Source organism: Aspergillus costaricaensis (assembly GCF_003184835.1).
Source record: "Aspergillus costaricaensis CBS 115574 unplaced genomic scaffold BO79scaffold_19, whole genome shotgun sequence".
Classification (NCBI taxonomy): Eukaryota; Fungi; Ascomycota; class Eurotiomycetes; order Eurotiales; family Aspergillaceae; genus Aspergillus; species Aspergillus costaricensis.
The window spans coordinates 509,331-526,184 of NW_020291819.1; the positions used below are offsets into that span (position 1 = coordinate 509,331).

The 16,854-nt window shown below is 52.9% G+C and overlaps 10 protein-coding genes across 10 annotated transcripts; 5 read left to right on the top strand and 5 right to left on the bottom strand.

The window, feature by feature from the left end:
- Nucleotides 1-98: 98 nt before the first annotated feature.
- BO79DRAFT_22918 (uncharacterized protein) lies at nt 99-612 on the top strand. Its single transcript, XM_025684019.1, has one exon. It carries the CDS (start codon nt 226-228, stop codon nt 529-531), a length of 306 nt encoding a protein of 101 aa, XP_025538737.1. The 5' UTR covers nt 99-225; the 3' UTR covers nt 532-612.
- ura6 (uridylate kinase ura6) lies at nt 379-1,625 on the top strand. Its single transcript, XM_025684014.1, has 2 exons — nt 379-505; nt 651-1,625. The coding sequence occupies exon 2, from the start codon at nt 695-697 to the stop codon at nt 1,334-1,336; it is 642 nt and encodes a 213-aa protein (XP_025538738.1). The 5' UTR covers nt 379-505; nt 651-694; the 3' UTR covers nt 1,337-1,625.
- BO79DRAFT_246033 (PCI domain protein) lies at nt 1,505-3,548 on the bottom strand. The gene is made up of 2 exons (XM_025685517.1): nt 3,177-3,548; nt 1,505-3,091 (listed from the first exon to the last, which is right to left on the bottom strand). Exons 1-2 carry the CDS (start codon nt 3,424-3,426, stop codon nt 1,914-1,916), a joined length of 1,428 nt encoding a protein of 475 aa, XP_025538739.1. The 5' UTR covers nt 3,427-3,548; the 3' UTR covers nt 1,505-1,913.
- Nucleotides 3,549-3,722: 174 nt separating this feature from the next.
- On the bottom strand, nt 3,723-5,143 carry BO79DRAFT_196669 (uncharacterized protein). The gene is made up of 3 exons (XM_025681219.1): nt 4,610-5,143; nt 4,475-4,551; nt 3,723-4,413 (listed from the first exon to the last, which is right to left on the bottom strand). The coding sequence occupies exons 1-3, from the start codon at nt 4,713-4,715 to the stop codon at nt 4,000-4,002; spliced, it is 597 nt and encodes a 198-aa protein (XP_025538740.1). The 5' UTR covers nt 4,716-5,143; the 3' UTR covers nt 3,723-3,999.
- A 550-nt stretch (nt 5,144-5,693) lies between these two features.
- BO79DRAFT_22938 (uncharacterized protein) lies at nt 5,694-6,201 on the bottom strand. The gene has a single exon (XM_025684037.1). It carries the CDS (start codon nt 5,996-5,998, stop codon nt 5,738-5,740), a length of 261 nt encoding a protein of 86 aa, XP_025538741.1. The 5' UTR covers nt 5,999-6,201; the 3' UTR covers nt 5,694-5,737.
- Nucleotides 6,202-6,536: 335 nt separating this feature from the next.
- BO79DRAFT_22941 (PaaI family thioesterase) lies at nt 6,537-7,479 on the top strand. Its single transcript, XM_025684042.1, has one exon. It carries the CDS (start codon nt 6,658-6,660, stop codon nt 7,372-7,374), a length of 717 nt encoding a protein of 238 aa, XP_025538742.1. The 5' UTR covers nt 6,537-6,657; the 3' UTR covers nt 7,375-7,479.
- A 105-nt stretch (nt 7,480-7,584) lies between these two features.
- Nucleotides 7,585-8,713, bottom strand: BO79DRAFT_149858 (thioesterase family protein; the record flags this gene model as incomplete). The annotated part of the gene is made up of 2 exons (XM_025678601.1): nt 7,585-8,531; nt 8,596-8,713. 2 exons carry the CDS (start codon nt 8,711-8,713, stop codon nt 7,585-7,587), a joined length of 1,065 nt encoding a protein of 354 aa, XP_025538743.1.
- A 399-nt stretch (nt 8,714-9,112) lies between these two features.
- BO79DRAFT_196677 (putative alpha,alpha-trehalose phosphate synthase subunit TPS3) lies at nt 9,113-12,419 on the bottom strand. Its single transcript, XM_025681220.1, has 3 exons — nt 12,249-12,419; nt 9,478-12,185; nt 9,113-9,416 (listed from the first exon to the last, which is right to left on the bottom strand). The coding sequence occupies exons 1-3, from the start codon at nt 12,269-12,271 to the stop codon at nt 9,367-9,369; spliced, it is 2,781 nt and encodes a 926-aa protein (XP_025538744.1). The 5' UTR covers nt 12,272-12,419; the 3' UTR covers nt 9,113-9,366.
- A 542-nt stretch (nt 12,420-12,961) lies between these two features.
- BO79DRAFT_238335 (Stk19 family serine/threonine-protein kinase) lies at nt 12,962-14,166 on the top strand (the record flags this gene model as incomplete). The annotated part of the gene is made up of 2 exons (XM_025684801.1): nt 12,962-13,520; nt 13,574-14,166. The coding sequence occupies 2 exons, from the start codon at nt 12,962-12,964 to the stop codon at nt 14,164-14,166; spliced, it is 1,152 nt and encodes a 383-aa protein (XP_025538745.1).
- An 864-nt stretch (nt 14,167-15,030) lies between these two features.
- BO79DRAFT_174945 (SRPBCC family protein) lies at nt 15,031-16,065 on the top strand (the record flags this gene model as incomplete). The annotated part of the gene is made up of 2 exons (XM_025679768.1): nt 15,031-15,499; nt 15,671-16,065. 2 exons carry the CDS (start codon nt 15,031-15,033, stop codon nt 16,063-16,065), a joined length of 864 nt encoding a protein of 287 aa, XP_025538746.1.
- Nucleotides 16,066-16,854: the final 789 nt, after the last annotated feature.

The window sequence follows — 16,854 nt, forward strand, 5'->3', positions numbered from 1 at the left end:
TCAGGCCATCCGCGCTAGTCCCAAAGTAGCGAATGCGAGATGAACTTCAACTTTCCTTTTCCTGCTTTTCTTTTTCCTCTCCTTCATCTGGCTTTGTCCTCTTCTGCGTTTACTTCTTTGCAAGTCTTGCAGTATAGTAGCTCAATCTGTATTGTCATCAATTCCCCTTCAGTTCCCCCTAATATTTTCTCCTCATCCCATCCCATCCCATCCCCATCTCTTCCAATGTCTATCAAGTTACTACTACAGCGAGGAGCTACACTGCCGCCCGTGGTGGCCCCCCACCGACATCTCCGACTGTCTCTCCATCGCCCCTATTCGTCCTCTTCTTCCCTCTCTTCTTCCTCTTCCTCCTCTCCTCAATCCTCCAACAACCCTACCCAATACAGCCGCTCCAACTTCAAAGTCCTCCCCTTTGTTGCCCTCTTCGCTGTGGGCACCGGTTCCTACGTCTTACTCGTGAAATCCCGCACCGGCGTGCATAAACCCAAGCCCGGTTCCAACTGTATGTCCCTCTTCTCTGTACCTTGAATCCACACCACCACCCCTCTTCTCCCCTCCAACAATAACAACTTCCCCTGTCTACCTACCTACCAACCAACAAACAAACAAGCACCTAAGCTAACCACCTTACCTCCCTTCCTCCCCAGAATTCGATCCCACAAAACCAACCATCACCACCACCACCACCAAAATGACCACCCAACCCCGCTTCTCCCCCACCGACATCACCGTGGTCTTCATCCTCGGCGGCCCCGGCAGCGGCAAAGGCACACAATCCAGCAACCTGGTCCGCGACTACGGTTTCACCCACCTGAGCGCCGGCGACCTCCTGCGCGCCGAACAAGTCCGCGAAGGCAGCCAATACGGCGACCTCATCAAGACCTACATCCGCGAGGGCAAGATCGTGCCCATGGAAATCACCGTCGCATTGCTGTCCAACGCCATGGCCGACGCCCTGGCCTCCGGCAAGAAACAACAGCAAGAGGGTGGCCCCAAGCCCCGCTTCCTCATTGATGGATTCCCCCGCAAGCTCGACCAGGCCGTGTTCTTCGAGGATACCGTGTGTCCGTCGGAGATGACCCTGTTCTTGGATTGTCCTGAGGAGGTCATGGAGACGAGGTTGTTGAAGCGTGGAGAGACCTCCGGTAGAGATGATGATAATGCGGAGAGTATCCGGAAGAGGTTCCGTACGTTCGTCGAGACTAGTATGCCTGTTGTCAAGGCGTTCGAGGAGCAAAATAAGGTGGTTTCGGTGACGGCGACGGGATCGGTTGATGAGGTGTATGAGCGCATTCGCGAGGGATTTAAGAGTAAGGGCATTAATCCTTTGTAAGGTTGGTTTTTTGGGTTCTTAAAATATTATATCATGTGTGTATGGTTAGGTGGTACATAGATGGATAGATGGCAGGTAGATACGTGAGAGCCACAGTGATGAGTAGTACATTTAACTACATCCTGATCCTAGTAGCAACTATATATATGCTTATATCTTGAGTAATTTACCCTTGCTGCAACACCCCAAATTGTTCTATGTATGTATAAAGTAGTACTAGGTACTTGGGAATATACATAAAAACTCAGTTACACACTCGGCATAACTCGTATCATTGTCAGTCAGGCTTTCCCCCCACCTTCTCATGATGAAATGTGGATATAAACCTGTCTAGAATCCAATAGCTACCATGATAAAATAAAAAAGAGAAATAAAAGGAAAATTGAGCCCGTGAGATGGAAATAAAGGGAAAATGGGGATAAAAAAAAGTGTAGACACAGCAGAACATTAACATAGAAAGAACACCTTCCAAGCCCACAACTCACAACAACACACAGAAAACTTTTTATTCATTCATCCCAATGTGTATGCTTCTCTGTGTATCAATCAATCATTCAACCAGACGGTCATCAGTCCTTTACTCCACGGCAACGGCCTCCGGGGCAGCGGCGGGTGCCGCAGGTGCTTGCTGCTGCTGCTGCTGTTGCTGTTGCTGCTGGTTGTTGTTGTTGTTGTGACGGCGACGGTCACCACCCTTCTTGTCGTTACCCTTGCCCTGGGCAGCCTCCTCGGCAGCCTGGGCCGCCTGCAGCCCCTCGCGAACAAACCGCTCCCGCTCGCTGCGAACAACACCCAGCACGTTCTCCAGGCTGCGGCGCCAGACCATCAGGCGACCCTGCACCTCGGCCCACTGCTTCTCGCCAAAGACACGGTAGGTGGCCCGGTGGACCAGGAACTCGGAGCGCAGCTGAGACAGCTTGCCCTCGACGAGGCCAGCACGGATGGTGTCAATAACCCACTTCTCAACGTCGGTGGGCTCCACGCGGAGAGCCGTAGCGATCGTGGCGTAGGGGAGGGAGCGGGACGGGGTGGAAGCAGCCAGGGAGGCCAGAGTGAGCAGGCGCATCTTGTTCTGCAGGGCCTCGCCGGACTCAGCCAGAACGCCGCCGGAGATGCTGGCCAGGGGAGTAGCGGAGATAAAGGCCTCGTAGGCGTCGAGGGTGTCGGCGGTGAAGATCTCGAGCAGCTCAAAGAGGGTGCTGTCGCTGGACCGGAGAGCCTGGACGGCGTCGGAGGCAGTCAGGGGGGTGAAGTCGAAGACAGCCGGGTGGGTGAGAGCGGAGGTCAGGGCGCGGACAGCGAGATCGCGGGCCTCGGGGGCGCTGGCGTTGGCGGCAGGGATGGTCTGCAGGGCCTGGACGACATGGGTCTGAGCCAACTCGGGGTCACCAGAGGCCTGGGCGGCATCGGCAATGGCGAGGTGCAGGCGCTGGGCCTCGTCGGCGTCCAGCTCCCAGGCGGCGAGCCAGCTGGGCAGCTGAGCGACCAGCTGGGACTTGAGGGCGTCAAAGGCAATGGACGAGCTGGACTGACGGATGACGGCGACGGTAGCCAGGAGAACGTGGTAGCGGCTGGAGTCGGAGGGAGCAAGAGTGTTGAAGATGGTGGACAGGATGGAGATGGCCAAGGAGGGGCCGAACTGAGGGGAGGAAGAGATGGGTTTGGCGAGGTAGGTACAGATGCGGGACAGGAACATATCCGGGTCGGAGGCCTGGTGAACAAGGTGGACAAGAAGGTTGTAGGCGGAGATGATTTCTGTATAATATAAATTATTTGTCCGTCCGTCAGTCTCTGGATCCACGTCTCGTGTATAGAGGGGTGTTCTATCGATAATACGTACCCTTCTCGGGGGCGCTGTTCAGGACAACGGCCGCGGAGACCAACTTCTTGAGAACCTCATCGCGCTGCTTGCGGTCGGGCTCTGCTTCGGACTGTTCCTGCTCACGAAGGGGCTGCAGAAGCGGGGAAATCTCGGACTGGAGGCTGCTAGAGGCCTCGGACTTGCGCAGGGCGTCGATGTACTGGGCGAACTCGTCGGCGAGCTCGGTGAAGGAACCCTCGATGAGGAGGGTGGTGGAGGGGGCGGGCATGATGGGATGGGAGGTGGTGAGAAAAGGGTGAGGGGGGAAAAGGGAGGGAAAGAAATCAAAGGAAGAGGGAAGGGAAAGAGGGAAAGAAGCGAGAAGAGGCTTTGGGGATTGATCGAATCGACTTGGTGTTGCGAGACTGACTCTGTGGAAGGGATTTGGGCGGTGGAGAAAATTCAGTGTGGGAAAAACTCTTGGCGCCGCTGCATCGGGAGATCGTCTCGACATTTACTACGGAGTACTATTATTGTTCAATTACTCCAAAGGTTTTGAAATAACAATCACAACTTTTTTTTTTTCTGGTTTCATTTCATACTAATCAACTCAGTACTCAATCTGCAATTATTACAAGAATAACTCCCAGGCGCGCTTGGGGGAATCGTACGAGAATAAAATAAAAAGAACCATCAAGTCGTAGAACATGCAACTGCAACTGGAACCCTCCTTCTGTTCCCCGGCCATCATTACAACATCTTCCCCCTTCTCATTACAACACGGCCAATTGCGACCCCAATGTGATTATTACATCCAGCAATAACAGTACTCCCCATTTTCCTCTCGCCCAAGACTGATCATTTACAGAATCAGGCGCAAACCAACGAACAGCACGGTCGCCAACAGGCCCGTAGCGTGCTCCTGAGCCAGACGCATCGCCGCGTTGGCAGTGGTCGAAGACGAGCTGCTGCTGGAGGTGGTAGAGGCGCTCGATCCACTGCTACCCGAACCAGTGCTGCTGGACGAGCCGGTGGACGTGGTCAGAGAGGCGGCCGTCGTGGTGGTCGAAGAGGTAGTGCTTGAGGCCGACGCATTCAACGTGCCACAGTCCTTGTCGCGCGTCTCCTGGCACTGTTCCTGCTCATCGAGAGAGGGCGAGTCCTCAATACACTGAGCGTAGGTGGCCTCGCAGACAAAGAAGGGGATGGTCTGAGTGTACTCCGCGACATCGGCAGTGGAGCCATTGGAGCAGACGCAAGAAAAGTCCAGGGTGCTCTGCCAAACCGGTTAGCGGGTGCAAGGGTACAAAAGCGCCGAGAGTGCTGGTGCCACCTACCGGATCACACGAGTTGCTCGTAGCAACACCTCCGCAGATTTCAGGGCAAGAGTTGCGCTCAGCAGTGCACCAGGAGTCTAGATGGCAGTAGTCAGTAAATGAGTGATGGTCATTCATTCACCAGAAGTGTCTTACTTCGCTCCGACAAGCTGATGGCGCTGATGTTGAAGTCGCTGGGAAGAGTGTAGTTGCTGGACGCGGTGGCCGCGACAGCCAGAGACATCAAGACGAGAGGAAGCATGGCGAAAGAGCTACTGCCGGTAGAGCTGAGCTGGAAATGCAGAAAGTAAGATAGATTGTTGGGTGAGGTATGAGATATTTATCTGGGATTGGATAGTCTGGCAATGAGATAAAAGAGGCAGACAATCAATGGATGGATGGAATGGAAGATGAGAAGGGAGGAAGGGAGACCAGGAGGAGAAAGAAGAAGAAGAGGCAGCAGAAGAATGGAAGAGGAGAAGAGAAGAGAAGCGAAGAAGAGGAAGCGACGGAGGGAAGAAAGAAGAAAGCCGGCGATAAGAGAACAAAACGGGAAGGGGCAGCAAAAACAAGACAGGAATTCCGGCTGTTTATTTATTTTAGTGTCTTTTATTTTATTCGAGCAGAAGATTCTTGCTGCCGGGACGTGAATGAGAACCAGTGGAGGAGAGTGATTGGATGCGTTTAAACTAGCAAAGTAGTATAGCTAAAGGAACTAGATAGATACTGCTGCTAGCTGGACTAAGTACGACTAAGTACTGACTGGGTCTGCAGGAGGAGAGACGGTGCAGGAGTCCTGATCATAATAATTATAATAATAAGAAACAATAGTATAATAATACTCAGACTAATAGATAATATCCATACGTCGTGTGTTTCAATTCTCGAAAGCAAATTGAAAAAGAGTCGATAATCATCTCTGACTGTTTCTCAGACTTTCCCCCTCATTTCTGGCTCCAATTTCCCGTTCCTTGTTTTGGTGCAGCAACGGACTCATGATTTGGCCGGCGATTTGTTTGTTGCCCTACGCGAGGGATACTAATTAACCCTCGAGGAGGAAGTCGCAGACTTGCAGATGCCCTGTCTGGTTTCCATTGGTCCACCTGCAAGAGAGACAACTCCTCTCCAAGACATACTCAGTCCTCACCACAGAGACAAGAGAGACACCAGTAGAAAAGAAAAAGGCAAATGTAAAGAAAATTGGAGAATTGAAGAATTTTTCTACCCCATTTGTCGCTGCCTGGAATGTGCAACAATTCTCCAATTTTTTTTTTTTTTTTACTTCTACTGTTTCTCAGTTTTTTTTTCCCCTCTTTTTTTTCCTGAATGGAATGGCATGAGAGAATGCTGGCGGCTGGTTGATCCGGGATATTCGGTGTGAGTGAGTCCCCTCTTGGGGTCCTCGCAGGACTGATTTCTCCTCTTTGTTATCGATTCATCCCCGGTAGCGCCGTGAGCTAAAGTGACCGGCGCAACAGATGAGTGGCTGCAGAACTGGAGCCTAAAAACTAGTCGAGCGTTAGTCGCGACGGGCGTCCATGGCATACGTAGCTCGGGCTTCAGGTGGTTTCCAAATGTTTATCCAGCCAGTCAGTTCGGCAGAAGGGAAGCAAGCAGTCTAGTCAATTCTGTCCGGTGTGTCAGGGGAATGGTGTTGATGGGATGATATTAATAGTTATCATCAGACAACTACTAGCAAATAATTGGGCGTGGCGACGGAGATATGTTTAGCCAAATATGAAGTCGAATAAATAGATGGTGGTTTTACTGTATAGAAAAGAAGCGAGCGATCCTGAATGAAAATGAATAGGATTTACTCCGCTTTGCTTTTGCCGAATTCAAGGCTGGGCACATGATATCAAAACAGTCATGCCCCAATCCGGCAAGGTCCTTCCGGTATCCCAGTAGTAACCGGTTCAGTACCGTCCGAGACAGACGTTCTTTACCAGGAACCATACCAACCTGAGTAAATTGACGGTATTGTACCTTGCGGGAAAAGCTGCAACAATGTGATTCCGCCGAGTTATCCCTCGGCTGATCTCCTCCACTCATACCTTCCATCCAGACTATTGCTTCCGTTCCCCTCATCCCTCTCTTCTACTCTGAAACATCATATCATCTATCTCAATTCGACACCTCACACAACCACACCACCTCCTATCCCTCTAATTCCACATCAATTCATACATTACCGACTTGTAAATATGTCCTCTTCAATTCTCGACACCCCCGACCCCGCCTCCTTATCCCCCTTCCTCAATGCCTCCTCCGCATCTCTCCGATCTCTCCTCCACCACCCAGACTACCTCCCCATCCGCACCTATTCGCGCATCCCTAAACCCTCCACCGGCGAAGATGGCTACTTCGCCAACACCTTAGCCACCGACCGCACTATCCCCCACGTCCTGACACTCCGTCGACGTCCGCACCTCCTCTCTCTTCTCCCCAACTCCCCGCCCATCTGGCCCGCTCCCACCGGTGCCCCGACTCCAATTGAAGATCCCGATTTGATCCTCATCCTGGACATTGCTGCCCCCGGTGTCTCGGGCCATCCGTCTACTGCTCATGGCGGAGTCCTGGCTACGTCTCTCGACGAGGCCATGTCCTATGCTGTGGCACTGTATGCGCCGGAGACGGGCCCGAAGTTGGTAGAGGATGAGCAGCCGGATGGTCCGCATGTCCCGCCGACGCCGCGCGGAATGCTCTATACTGCCCAATTGGACATCCGCTACAAGAGTCCTGTTGCTGCGCCGGGGTACCTGGTTGTTCGGACTAAGGTCCTCGCTCGTGTGGGCCGCAAGTTCTGGGTGCGCGCGCAGGCCTTCCAGCCGCAGGATACATCTCCCAAGGCAGAGGGCAAACCAATGCGTCTTACCACGGATGCGATGGCGTTCTGGATGCAGACGGGACCGTCGCTCTAAGTCTTTCTTTTCTTTTTGCTGTTTGTTCTATAGATCTAGATTCTATTACCTGTGTATATAGTATATGTACATATTGCATCGACCGGTAGATAGAGCCAGTCGTTCGGAGATAGAAAGACAGAGAAAGAAAGGAACAGGGTCGAGGATGATGATGATGATGATGAGCCAGAAACAAGGGTGGAAGGAAGGGAAAAAAAGAAAGCGAAGCATCTACAACTTCGCACGAGACCCGATATTGCGACTGGCACTCAACACCAAGCCCACCTGCGTACTCAACGCCACCACATCCCCCTTATCATCCACGACCGTGACATCCAAATCCGTGCGTCCATCCCGCACCTTCTTCGTATACACCCGACTATACAACCACTCGACCCCTTCCTCGGGCAACCTCTTCTTCAGATCAATATTCAACGTGACCGTGGGGAACCAAAACAACCCCTTCCCACCCCCGACCGCCGCCTCCTCCGCCGCATCATCAAACCCAGCCAACGCCGTAGGAAACATATCCGTCAAATACACCAGCGCCTCATTAGTCCACCGCGCATTCACATCCCCCGCAGGCCGGAACCTCGCCCACTGCTCCGCATTCATCTTCCTCTGCTTCCTCTCCTCCTCACTAAGCTCAACAGGCACATAGAACTCCGTCTGCCCCGTCGCCTTCCGGAACTCCGAATGCTCCGGTATAAGCTTCCCCCACGCCCCATCGCGCCCTGTCCTCCCTAACGTCTCCAAATCCACCGACCCATCTCCTTTCGACCCAGCCGCCGGCACAGGACTGCTAACCTTCCACCCAGTCGTAGCACTAAGTCCCTCTTCGGCGTCCGCGGGACTAACGGTAATGTATCCTGCCACCTTGACTTCGAGGTCCTCGTCATCCTCACCCTTCTTCCCTTCCGTAGTAGACGACTGCGATTGCTTCCGCTTGCCGCTATCAGGCTTCTGGAGCAGCATCACATGCAACGTACTCGTCCGCCGTCCCAGCTTCGTATCCTCGACTTTCAGCACGGCGGGACCGGCCGCTGTGCGGCGGAGGAAGGCTAGTTGCATGGAGATCGGGGTCGCGGGACTGTTCTTGTAGAGAGCTGGGTGGGTGTGCGCGAAGTGCACGAGGGCGAGACGGTACAGGACGGAGGTGGTGTAGCCGCCGTGGGGGACTGTAGTAGACAGTGAGTATGCGATATGTGGAACTGGGAGGCAAGGTGTATGTGTATATCCTACCTGCTCCGATGCACCATTCTTTGCGAAGATGGGCTGAGTAGCGGTGCGAGCTGAGGGGAGTTACTTGGATCGCGGACTCGAAGGCCGGGCCGTGGGCTGGAGGATGAGGGGGAGACATTATCGGTATGTAGGTCGGTCTTCTATGTAGGAAAGAAGGTGGTGTGGTGTATGTATGTGTAGGTATTAGAGAGAGTCTCTGGTCAGTATGTTCTATTCATGGAGGAAAAGGAGAGACCAAAAGTTGAGAAAGATGAAAATCTAGCTATCTGGTTATCTGGCTGTTCTATCTAAAACAAAAATGGATACCGAGGGAGACCAAGTCCGAAGCGGGAAAATGCCTCGGTTGAATCTTCCACTTAGCGGATTACTAACCCGTCACAAGATTTAGTTTATCTATAAACCAACTATACAATGAGTTAGTTATCTATTGATTGTTACTGTGTAGATCACTATCAGGGACATAGTTTACGGCCTCATATTAGACTATGTGGTTTGGAGATTCTGCGTGTATTATGGCCTCGTCTATGTGACCCCTTGAACTCCCGCAGCTGCTCTCTTTCCCTCTCATTCTATATTTCTCTTCACCCCCCAAATACATTAAAATCCAGCCCAGACGCCTGTCTGCTTGTTTCTGCTATTGTAATTGGAGATGTTCAAGTAACAGTGTACTGATATGCCCGAGATATGTACCCATTTCATGCAACGCAAGTCCATCATGTACGCTTCAAGTCATGTACTCGTAGATATGCTCATTCCGCATCGTTCGTCTTTTTATGGCCCACTTCGGGTTGCCGCCAGCTTCTCCAGACACGACAAGACTCCTATCCATCACCGTGCAGTTAGCATCCTTCCACTCATTACAATCTAGGGAGAAAATCTTACCAGTCACTCCTTGTGTCAAAGTTGCCTTTGCCTCTGTGCTACGAGATCCGAGCGTCACCGTCATGGCGTAGTTGACTGCCCGCGCATTGTCCAGCTTGTTCGCCCACCGGAATACCGATTCGTCATCGCGACCATCTCCGATTGCTAGCAGGAAATCCGGCCGCGGCACACTCTCGTCCCGTTGGCTCTGCTTGAGACATGACCGCCATGCCACTTCCGCTGCCGACGCCTTGTTGATTCCCGCCGGCTCCACCACCAGCGCACGCTCCACGGGCACTGCATGCACCCCTTGACTCAAACAGGCATCATTAATGTGGCCCGCACACTCCGACGCCAGCCGCGATGCTGCCACCTGGTCCTCCGCCGACTCGTAGTGGAACATGAGCGAGCAGTGCCGCTGTTCCACCCAGCTGCCTTCCGCGCGTTCCTGGTAGTACTCTAAGATATGTGACACTGCTGCCTTCCACGCGTCCGTCTGAACCTTGTCCGTCAGCTTCAGCCAGGTCTCCGAGTTGGGCTCGCGCACGAAGCACCCGTTCTCGGCGATCAAGCCCAGGTTGGTGACCAGCCGGAACAGCCGCTCCATCTCCTCAGGCATGCGGGCGCTCATCACATACACCACGTTCCGCGGATCCTCGGTTAGTTCGGCCAGCGTCGTGATTGCACGCTGCGGCGTCGTCACGATGATACTCTTTGGTGAGCCCCAGGAGGCGAGTGTGCCTTCATAGTCCACGATGATCAGCCGGCGCGACGACCGATGGTACATTTCCTCCAACTTGTTTGTCTGGAGCCGAGGCACGGCCATGATTTCCCGGGATGACTGCTCGTTCCAGACCCGGCTCAACGTCTCACTGAATGACTTGACCCAGTTGTGGGTGGAGTTCTGCAGCACTGCCTGGTGCATCTTCGTCCACACTTCCTGGCGCTCTTGCTCATCCCTCGATAAGGCGGTATGGATGGCTTCCGCACATTGACGGTAGTCCCAGGGGTTGACCAGAAGGGCATGGTCGCCAAACACAGACGCGCTGCCAGTGAACTCGCTCAGTATCAGGGATCCGTACTTTTTGTTGCCCCATTTACCGTCCTGACAGTAGACGAACTCATGGCTGGTCAAGTTCATTCCTTCACGCAAGCTGGTAATAATCAAGGCATCTGCCACGGAAATCAAGGCAAGATACTGGGGGAAAGCCAGATCCTGTTTCAAGAAGACCAATGGCTGATGCGCAAGTGTGGAGTGAGTGGAGTTGATCCGCATCGCAATATCGGAAATGGTTGCTTCCAGCTCAGGCTGCTCGGTGGTGCTGGTTGCCACCTGGATCAACACCACCTGGTCTCGCCATTCGGGATACGTGTTGAGGAAGAGTTCGTAGCTCAGCAGTTTCTGTCGAATTCCGCGTACCTGATCGATCTTGTCTCGCGACACGATGAGTCGCTTGCCCTCGTAACGCTCCGAAATGGTCTTAATCCATCGTTCCACGTCTGCGGCCTGCCGGCGTTGATCCCATGAAGTCGGGTCAATGCCAATCGAGAACTTGCTCACGTTGACAAAACGATCCTCCAACTGCAGTCCATCATTGGTAGCCTCCACATTGAGGATGCGGCTGCACGTCTGGAGGAAGTGCCGACAATACTCATCCGTCTGGAATCCGACTAAATTAGCACCCAGCATTCCCTCGAGAAGCTCCTTACGAGGTGCCAGGCACCGGAACACCTCCGACGATGGGAAGGCAATGTGGAGGAAAAAGCCAATCTGGGCATCGGGAAGCAGTTTCCGCAGCATGGCCGGGACCAGCAGCAGGTGGTAATCCTGCACCCAGATGGAATCACCACGCTTCCAGTTCTTTGCGATGCGTTCGGCAAAGGCTTGGTTTGTTTTGACGTAGTAGATCCAGGAATGGTCCTCGTAGGCCTTGCTCTTGGGGTTGTCCGGAATCTGATAATGGAACACGGGCCAGAGGATCGTCTTGCAGAAGTGTGTATAGTGGCCATCAAAGTCACCATCACTGACGTAAACGGTCACGGAGCCGTACTCATCTTCGAGCTTCTCGGCGATGGCCTCCTTGGTGTGCTCCGGCAGCGCATCAGTGGGCATCCCCAACGTACCCACCCAGACCTTGTCTTCCAGCTGTCCGGCGTCCGTGGCCGATCGCACGGCGTTGCGCAAGCCTCCGTTGCCCTGCTCGGCCGTTTCGATCGTCCAGTCGGCGTATGAGAATGAGCCTTTGCGGCTGTGGTCCGCCCAGCTGTCCCGGATATGCGAGGTTGGCGTCTTTGGGACCGATCGCGGCTTTTCTTTGGGCGCTTCTGTCCCCGAAGGTCTGATTTCTTGATGCTTGAGGATCGAGGGCGAGGCCGGAAATGCCGCTCGCGGGCGAGGTTGGTTCAGGGCCAAGGTGGAACCCCAGGCTGGGGAGTGAGCTTCGCTCTCCGTCAACAAGGCCACATCGCCGTCGGTCTTGGGGAAAGGATATCCGGTGTGCTCTTGTTCCGCCTTGGAAATATCTGTGGAGAAAATGCATTCATGTTCAGTAGTAGCACCAGGTGTAAGGCCGACTTGGGGCGCTCCATTGTTCCTCTCGAACAAGCTCAGAGTCGCGTTCGGGTTAGGAGTAGGATTCTCAGCGGGATTGGTTGGCTGAGGGCTCGTCCCCTCCGCCGGACGAATCTCGGGTTCATTCTGATGGAAATTAACCGTGTAGGGTAGGAAACTGAACCACCACACGCCGGTCAGAGAGCACCCTAAGAGTGGTGTATAGTGGGTAGTCACTTACAGTGAAGCGATGTAAATAGTCATGTTGACAGCGGGGTAGCTGGGACCCCGGGACGAGTCAAACCCAGTAACCGAAAGAGAAGAGGGAGTAGAAGACGAGGGCGAGATGTACAGAAGACTGACAATTAACCTACGACCAAGAGGCAGATCGCGACGGGGCAATGGGAAGAAGAGGAAGGGATGGACAGGGAGGAAACGGGGAGAGAGAAGATGGAAGAAGGTGAATGGAAGAACAAAAAAGTGCAAGTTCTCATGGCTACGTCATGTGCTGGTGAAAGGAAAAGCAAAGCAACCAAGCGGGTTTTTTTGTTTGATTGTGTTGGGTATGTCTGGTTCCAAGTTGACACCATTCTTAGGTAATTCTCTCCATTTCCATCAGGCGATTCTCTTGTCTAGCAAAATCATTTTCAGTACTATTCTGGCATTCCCTGTTTTTTTTGCCTAAATGATTCCCCTGCTTTGGGGGACTTTGAACAAGTCTTTCTGCTGATGTTCTTCACGGGTCTCCACTCGGTCCCGCCATTGGCCCAAATCATGCTAGTCGGTCACATGACCTTATCTCCGCCGATCAGTTTCGGCTGCCTCAGGCGCTTAATCCCTCCCTTCCATTTCCGGCGCATCGATTCTCCGCTTCTATCTTTCTTCCTCTTCTTCCTCTTCGTTCCCTCTCCTACTACTGTCTAATTCCTGATTCCCCTGTATACTCACCCTGCCATGCCCTTGCGCGTTACTTCGGCTCCCGTTTCTGGTATCAGGAAAAACCGAAAACCCGCTACCCCGAGGCCGCGGGCCTCTCCCTTCGCCGCCCATGCCCGTCGCAAACCTTCGGCGCCGTCATCATCCGGCATCTCCAAGATCTCCAGCGAGCAGGATGAGTACGAGCAAGGCCCCCTTCCAGATCTTGGGCCATCACGATACATCCCTGAAACTGCTCCCGTAACAGATGTGGTCGAGGCTCTCCAGTACATTCGCAACAGCATGTTTGAAGATCTGCCCCGCCGAGCGGGCATGAATAGCACGCGCATCGCCGAGGTCCTCAACTTTCGTCGCTCCCTGCCTCCTCTCGCCTCCGTCGCACACGTTCATACTCTGTTGGAAGCACCCACCAAGGTCGAGAAGGAAATCATGGAGCTAGTTCGCGCCGGTCGGGTCCGCCGCTTGATTGTCCCCGGGAGAGGGAATGATGCCGCGGGCTTAGGCGATTGCTTAGTGTTGAGCGAGGAATGGGACCGCTTGGTGCTAGATAGCCCTGCATTGGAAGCACCCCTAAAAGGTGAGGCTATCGCTTTCATTTAGTCATTCAGACAGCAAGCTGATCCGTGTCAGAGAAATTTCTCGCGCTGCTTGGTCGAATCGGAAACACATGTGCAATTCCCGGAGCCGCTTTCACTCCGCCGGAGTGTATGGCCCTGGTCCGGGCTGGATTTCTCGTCTCTTCTTCGTCCCTAGCGAAAGGCTCATCCAGCTTAGCTTCCCTCCCTATTCTCCCTACAACCTCGATTACTCCAGCTTCCGCAAGTCGAAGTGGCGCTTTCCCACCAAACGAGGTCGGAGCGAACCCTCGCTCATCATCAACTACCGCGACACTCTTTCTTTCGCTTCCAAACACAGGCCCCTACCTTCGTCTGCTGAGCGCTGGCCGCTCACACCTCCTTTCTCTTCTGAAAAGGTCTAGTTCGAACGAGGTCCCTGTCTACCTCCTGCGTGACCGCTGGGATGGGGCGGTCGAGAGTGAAAAGAGCTTCAGTGTGGCGAAGAGAGTTCGAGGCGAGTTTTCCGGCATCTTGCCAGGCCGGACGAAAAAGTACAAGGATCTCTACGGGATGAACTTCCGCTGGGCTTTGGAGGAGGCGCTCGGGGCGGGGTTGGTCGAAATCTTCGACACTGGTAGCGTTGGCCCCGGGGTGCGTTGCTTGTGATCAAGAGGTTGTCCAATCAAAGGATGATTCTAGACCAAAAGACTTGAGGCACGAAGTGAAGCATGCTGCCATATAATCTTGGCTGCATTGCAATGCGTGCTTGACAGAGCCGTCTGCCACGGAGGCGATGCCGATAGGCCCGTAGTCGAACGGACCAGACGGCTTCTCACGACCAAATGACTGTCAATGCTCCAGGTTGCTCTCCGGAGCATGTGAGCTCATGAATATATGAACCAATAGAACATGTACATAGCCTAGCATATACCCAGACCAATCTATCTATCTTTAATGCGTAGAGTTGATGCGGACGATCAGATAATATTCTGGCAGGTAAGAGCCAGTGACGGTTTTCGACAGAGCAAGCTATCCAATTCCATCACGGTGCGAATATGGTGGCCTCTGACTTCTGGCTTTGTTGGTGATTCCACCATGTGCCTCGAAGCCTACTTATATATATTATACATTTGTGAAGCTGCAATGTATTGCGCCTCAACCGTGCTGGTCAAAGCGACCAGCTGAGACACGTCGCATGCGCGACAGATATACAATGAATATATGTAATACTAACCCTTAATTCTATATGAATTTGATGGCATTCTGTGGGTCGAGTCCCACTGACATATCATACTCCGACCCCATGATGAAGTCTAAGAAGAGGAATGAGCCGAAAGAGGAAGCAAGCAATGAGGAAGGAAGGAAGGATGATGAAAATATTAATACCCCCCTTCCACCCGATACTACATAGTAACATCTAATTGAGACGTGAACTCCCTCCACTTATAATCCAAACCATCACTATCCCACTACTTCAAATCTTCATCCCTTCACTCCTTATCACCAACATACTACTACTATCCCACCATCATGTACCTCCATCTCAACCCACACCCCTTTTCCATCCTCCCCTCTCATCCCGCCCTTCCTGACGAAACAAACACCACTAGTTCCTCGACATCATCAACCCCATCTCGTCCCCAACTCCGCTCCTTCCTCCACGCCTGCCTCACCGAATCCCAAGTCCTCCTCTCCTCCATCCCCACCACATTCCGCCGCGACCGCAAACCCCGCCGCGCACCGCCATCCACCGCCGCCGTCCACCTCTACACGCGCACCGACAATGAAACCGGAGACTACTGGGTATGTCGACAAAGCACGCACCAAGACGCAGCAGTGACGGGGTCCGCCTCATGGGAAGAATTCTACTCCGGACTACGAGAAAAACACTCCGAAAATGAAATGGATTACACGCCCAGTGTGACGTCCGTGGTGAAGTTGCTGGAGTGGCCGTCTGAGGTTGATGTAGAAGGTGGTTGGGAGAAGGTGGATGCTCATGGTTAGTATTACTCCGTACTTTTCTTTTTCTTTCTATTTTTCATTTCCCTTTCAATTTTCCTCGTTTGTCTGGCGAGATCTTTAATCCCCTTTGGATTTATGGTGTGTTACGCGCGCGCGCGCGTGTGTGTAGGGATCTAGATATATTAATTACATACTATAATCTATGCAGTGAACCTAATCACGCATACCTTCCAACCCACAGTTCTAATTGCGCCTCGCTCGTTCCTGGTCTTAGTGATCTCGGCAGACCGAGCAGCAGCAGCTGGGGAGCAGCAAGGGTTTGTGACAGTTCAGATCCCACTTGCTGTTGAGTCGAGTCCCGACGCTATTCGGGAGAAGATCATGGCGGCAGTGTCCCGGAATACGATCTTCGCGTTCTATGCGAGTGTGGAGGAGGTCCTTGCGACGGCGGACGGGCTGCAATGGTCCATGGCGACTACTTCCGATGCTGGCGGGGCGATTCCTCAGTGGATCCAGCGGAGCTGGACCATGGGCGGAGTCCCTAAGGCTGTTGTCGCTGATGTGGGCTTGTTTCTGGCCTGGACGGCCCGCCGGAGATCATAGGCGACTCTTAAGACAGTGTGGAGGTAATTACTGGGTACAATGGTGCAGAAGAAGAAGTACTACAGATGGATTGCACTTCGAGACCGCTTCATGTGTCACGGTCTCGAGATTGTACTGGTGCGAAGTTGTAGATTACGATTCCATCACTTCTCGTTATTGAATAAACAATTGAATTAATCAAGCCAGTCGCTCACGCGTAGTGGTCTCCTGAGCTAATAAATCGAGTTTTTGGCCTCCAGACTCCCGGCTCCTCTCTCACGGCAATGGGATGCTGATACATACAAGGCATGCGGCTATGAGACGCCCAATAGAACAACGTGATATAAAAAGACAAGGGTTGCTGTCATCCAGCTAAAGTAGAGAAAATTTGCGAATGACCCTATGAATCAGGAACCTCCAACACGTCCTGCCAATACTCAGAGACTGGCAGGCGGATGGAATGTTACCACATATAAGTAGAAAAATTTTGACCTCAAAGAACCACAATCATGAGGAATCACACGTAGAAACGTGCGATTCGATGTAGAAAAGAGGAAACAGGGCGGGTCGACTCTGCGACCCCCTCATGAGTAGCATAGATGTATAGTCAAAGTGGAATAATGCAACGCGCAAACAGGAGATGGGATTGAAGAACCGAACCGGGGAAAAAGGAAAAAGGAAAGGAAATGGGAGTTAAGACAGTCGTCACAGGTAGGAAAATTATTCACTTGGCAATAGAAAGGGTATTATAGTGAGTCGCATCAGCGCGTTTGGAATCCATCACAGAAGGGATGGGGAGGTGATATCTAA

Excerpts from the sequence above, each read along its gene's own strand:
- BO79DRAFT_22938 (XM_025684037.1), bottom strand. The coding sequence starts at position 5,998 with ATGCCATGGACGCCCGTCGCGACTAACGCTCGACTAGTTTTTAGGCTC.
- BO79DRAFT_246033 (XM_025685517.1), bottom strand. The coding sequence starts at position 3,426 with ATGCCCGCCCCCTCCACCACCCTCCTCATCGAGGGTTCCTTCACCGAG. Across the intron at positions 3,092-3,176 it reads GAACAGCGCCCCCGAGAAGG|AAATCATCTCCGCCTACAAC; the intron begins GTACGTATTATC and ends TATATTATACAG.
- BO79DRAFT_22918 (XM_025684019.1), top strand. The coding sequence starts at position 226 with ATGTCTATCAAGTTACTACTACAGCGAGGAGCTACACTGCCGCCCGTG.
- BO79DRAFT_22941 (XM_025684042.1), top strand. The coding sequence starts at position 6,658 with ATGTCCTCTTCAATTCTCGACACCCCCGACCCCGCCTCCTTATCCCCC.
- ura6 (XM_025684014.1), top strand. The coding sequence starts at position 695 with ATGACCACCCAACCCCGCTTCTCCCCCACCGACATCACCGTGGTCTTC.
- BO79DRAFT_196677 (XM_025681220.1), bottom strand. The coding sequence starts at position 12,271 with ATGACTATTTACATCGCTTCACT. Across the intron at positions 12,186-12,248 it reads ACTATTTACATCGCTTCACT|TTTCCTACCCTACACGGTTA; the intron begins GTAAGTGACTAC and ends GTGGTGGTTCAG. Across the intron at positions 9,417-9,477 it reads TTTGACACAAGGAGTGACTG|GAGTCTTGTCGTGTCTGGAG; the intron begins GTAAGATTTTCT and ends GGTGATGGATAG.
- BO79DRAFT_196669 (XM_025681219.1), bottom strand. The coding sequence starts at position 4,715 with ATGCTTCCTCTCGTCTTGATGTCTCTGGCTGTCGCGGCCACCGCGTCC. Across the intron at positions 4,552-4,609 it reads CATCAGCTTGTCGGAGCGAA|ACTCCTGGTGCACTGCTGAG; the intron begins GTAAGACACTTC and ends ACTGCCATCTAG. Across the intron at positions 4,414-4,474 it reads CGAGCAACTCGTGTGATCCG|AGCACCCTGGACTTTTCTTG; the intron begins GTAGGTGGCACC and ends CCGGTTTGGCAG.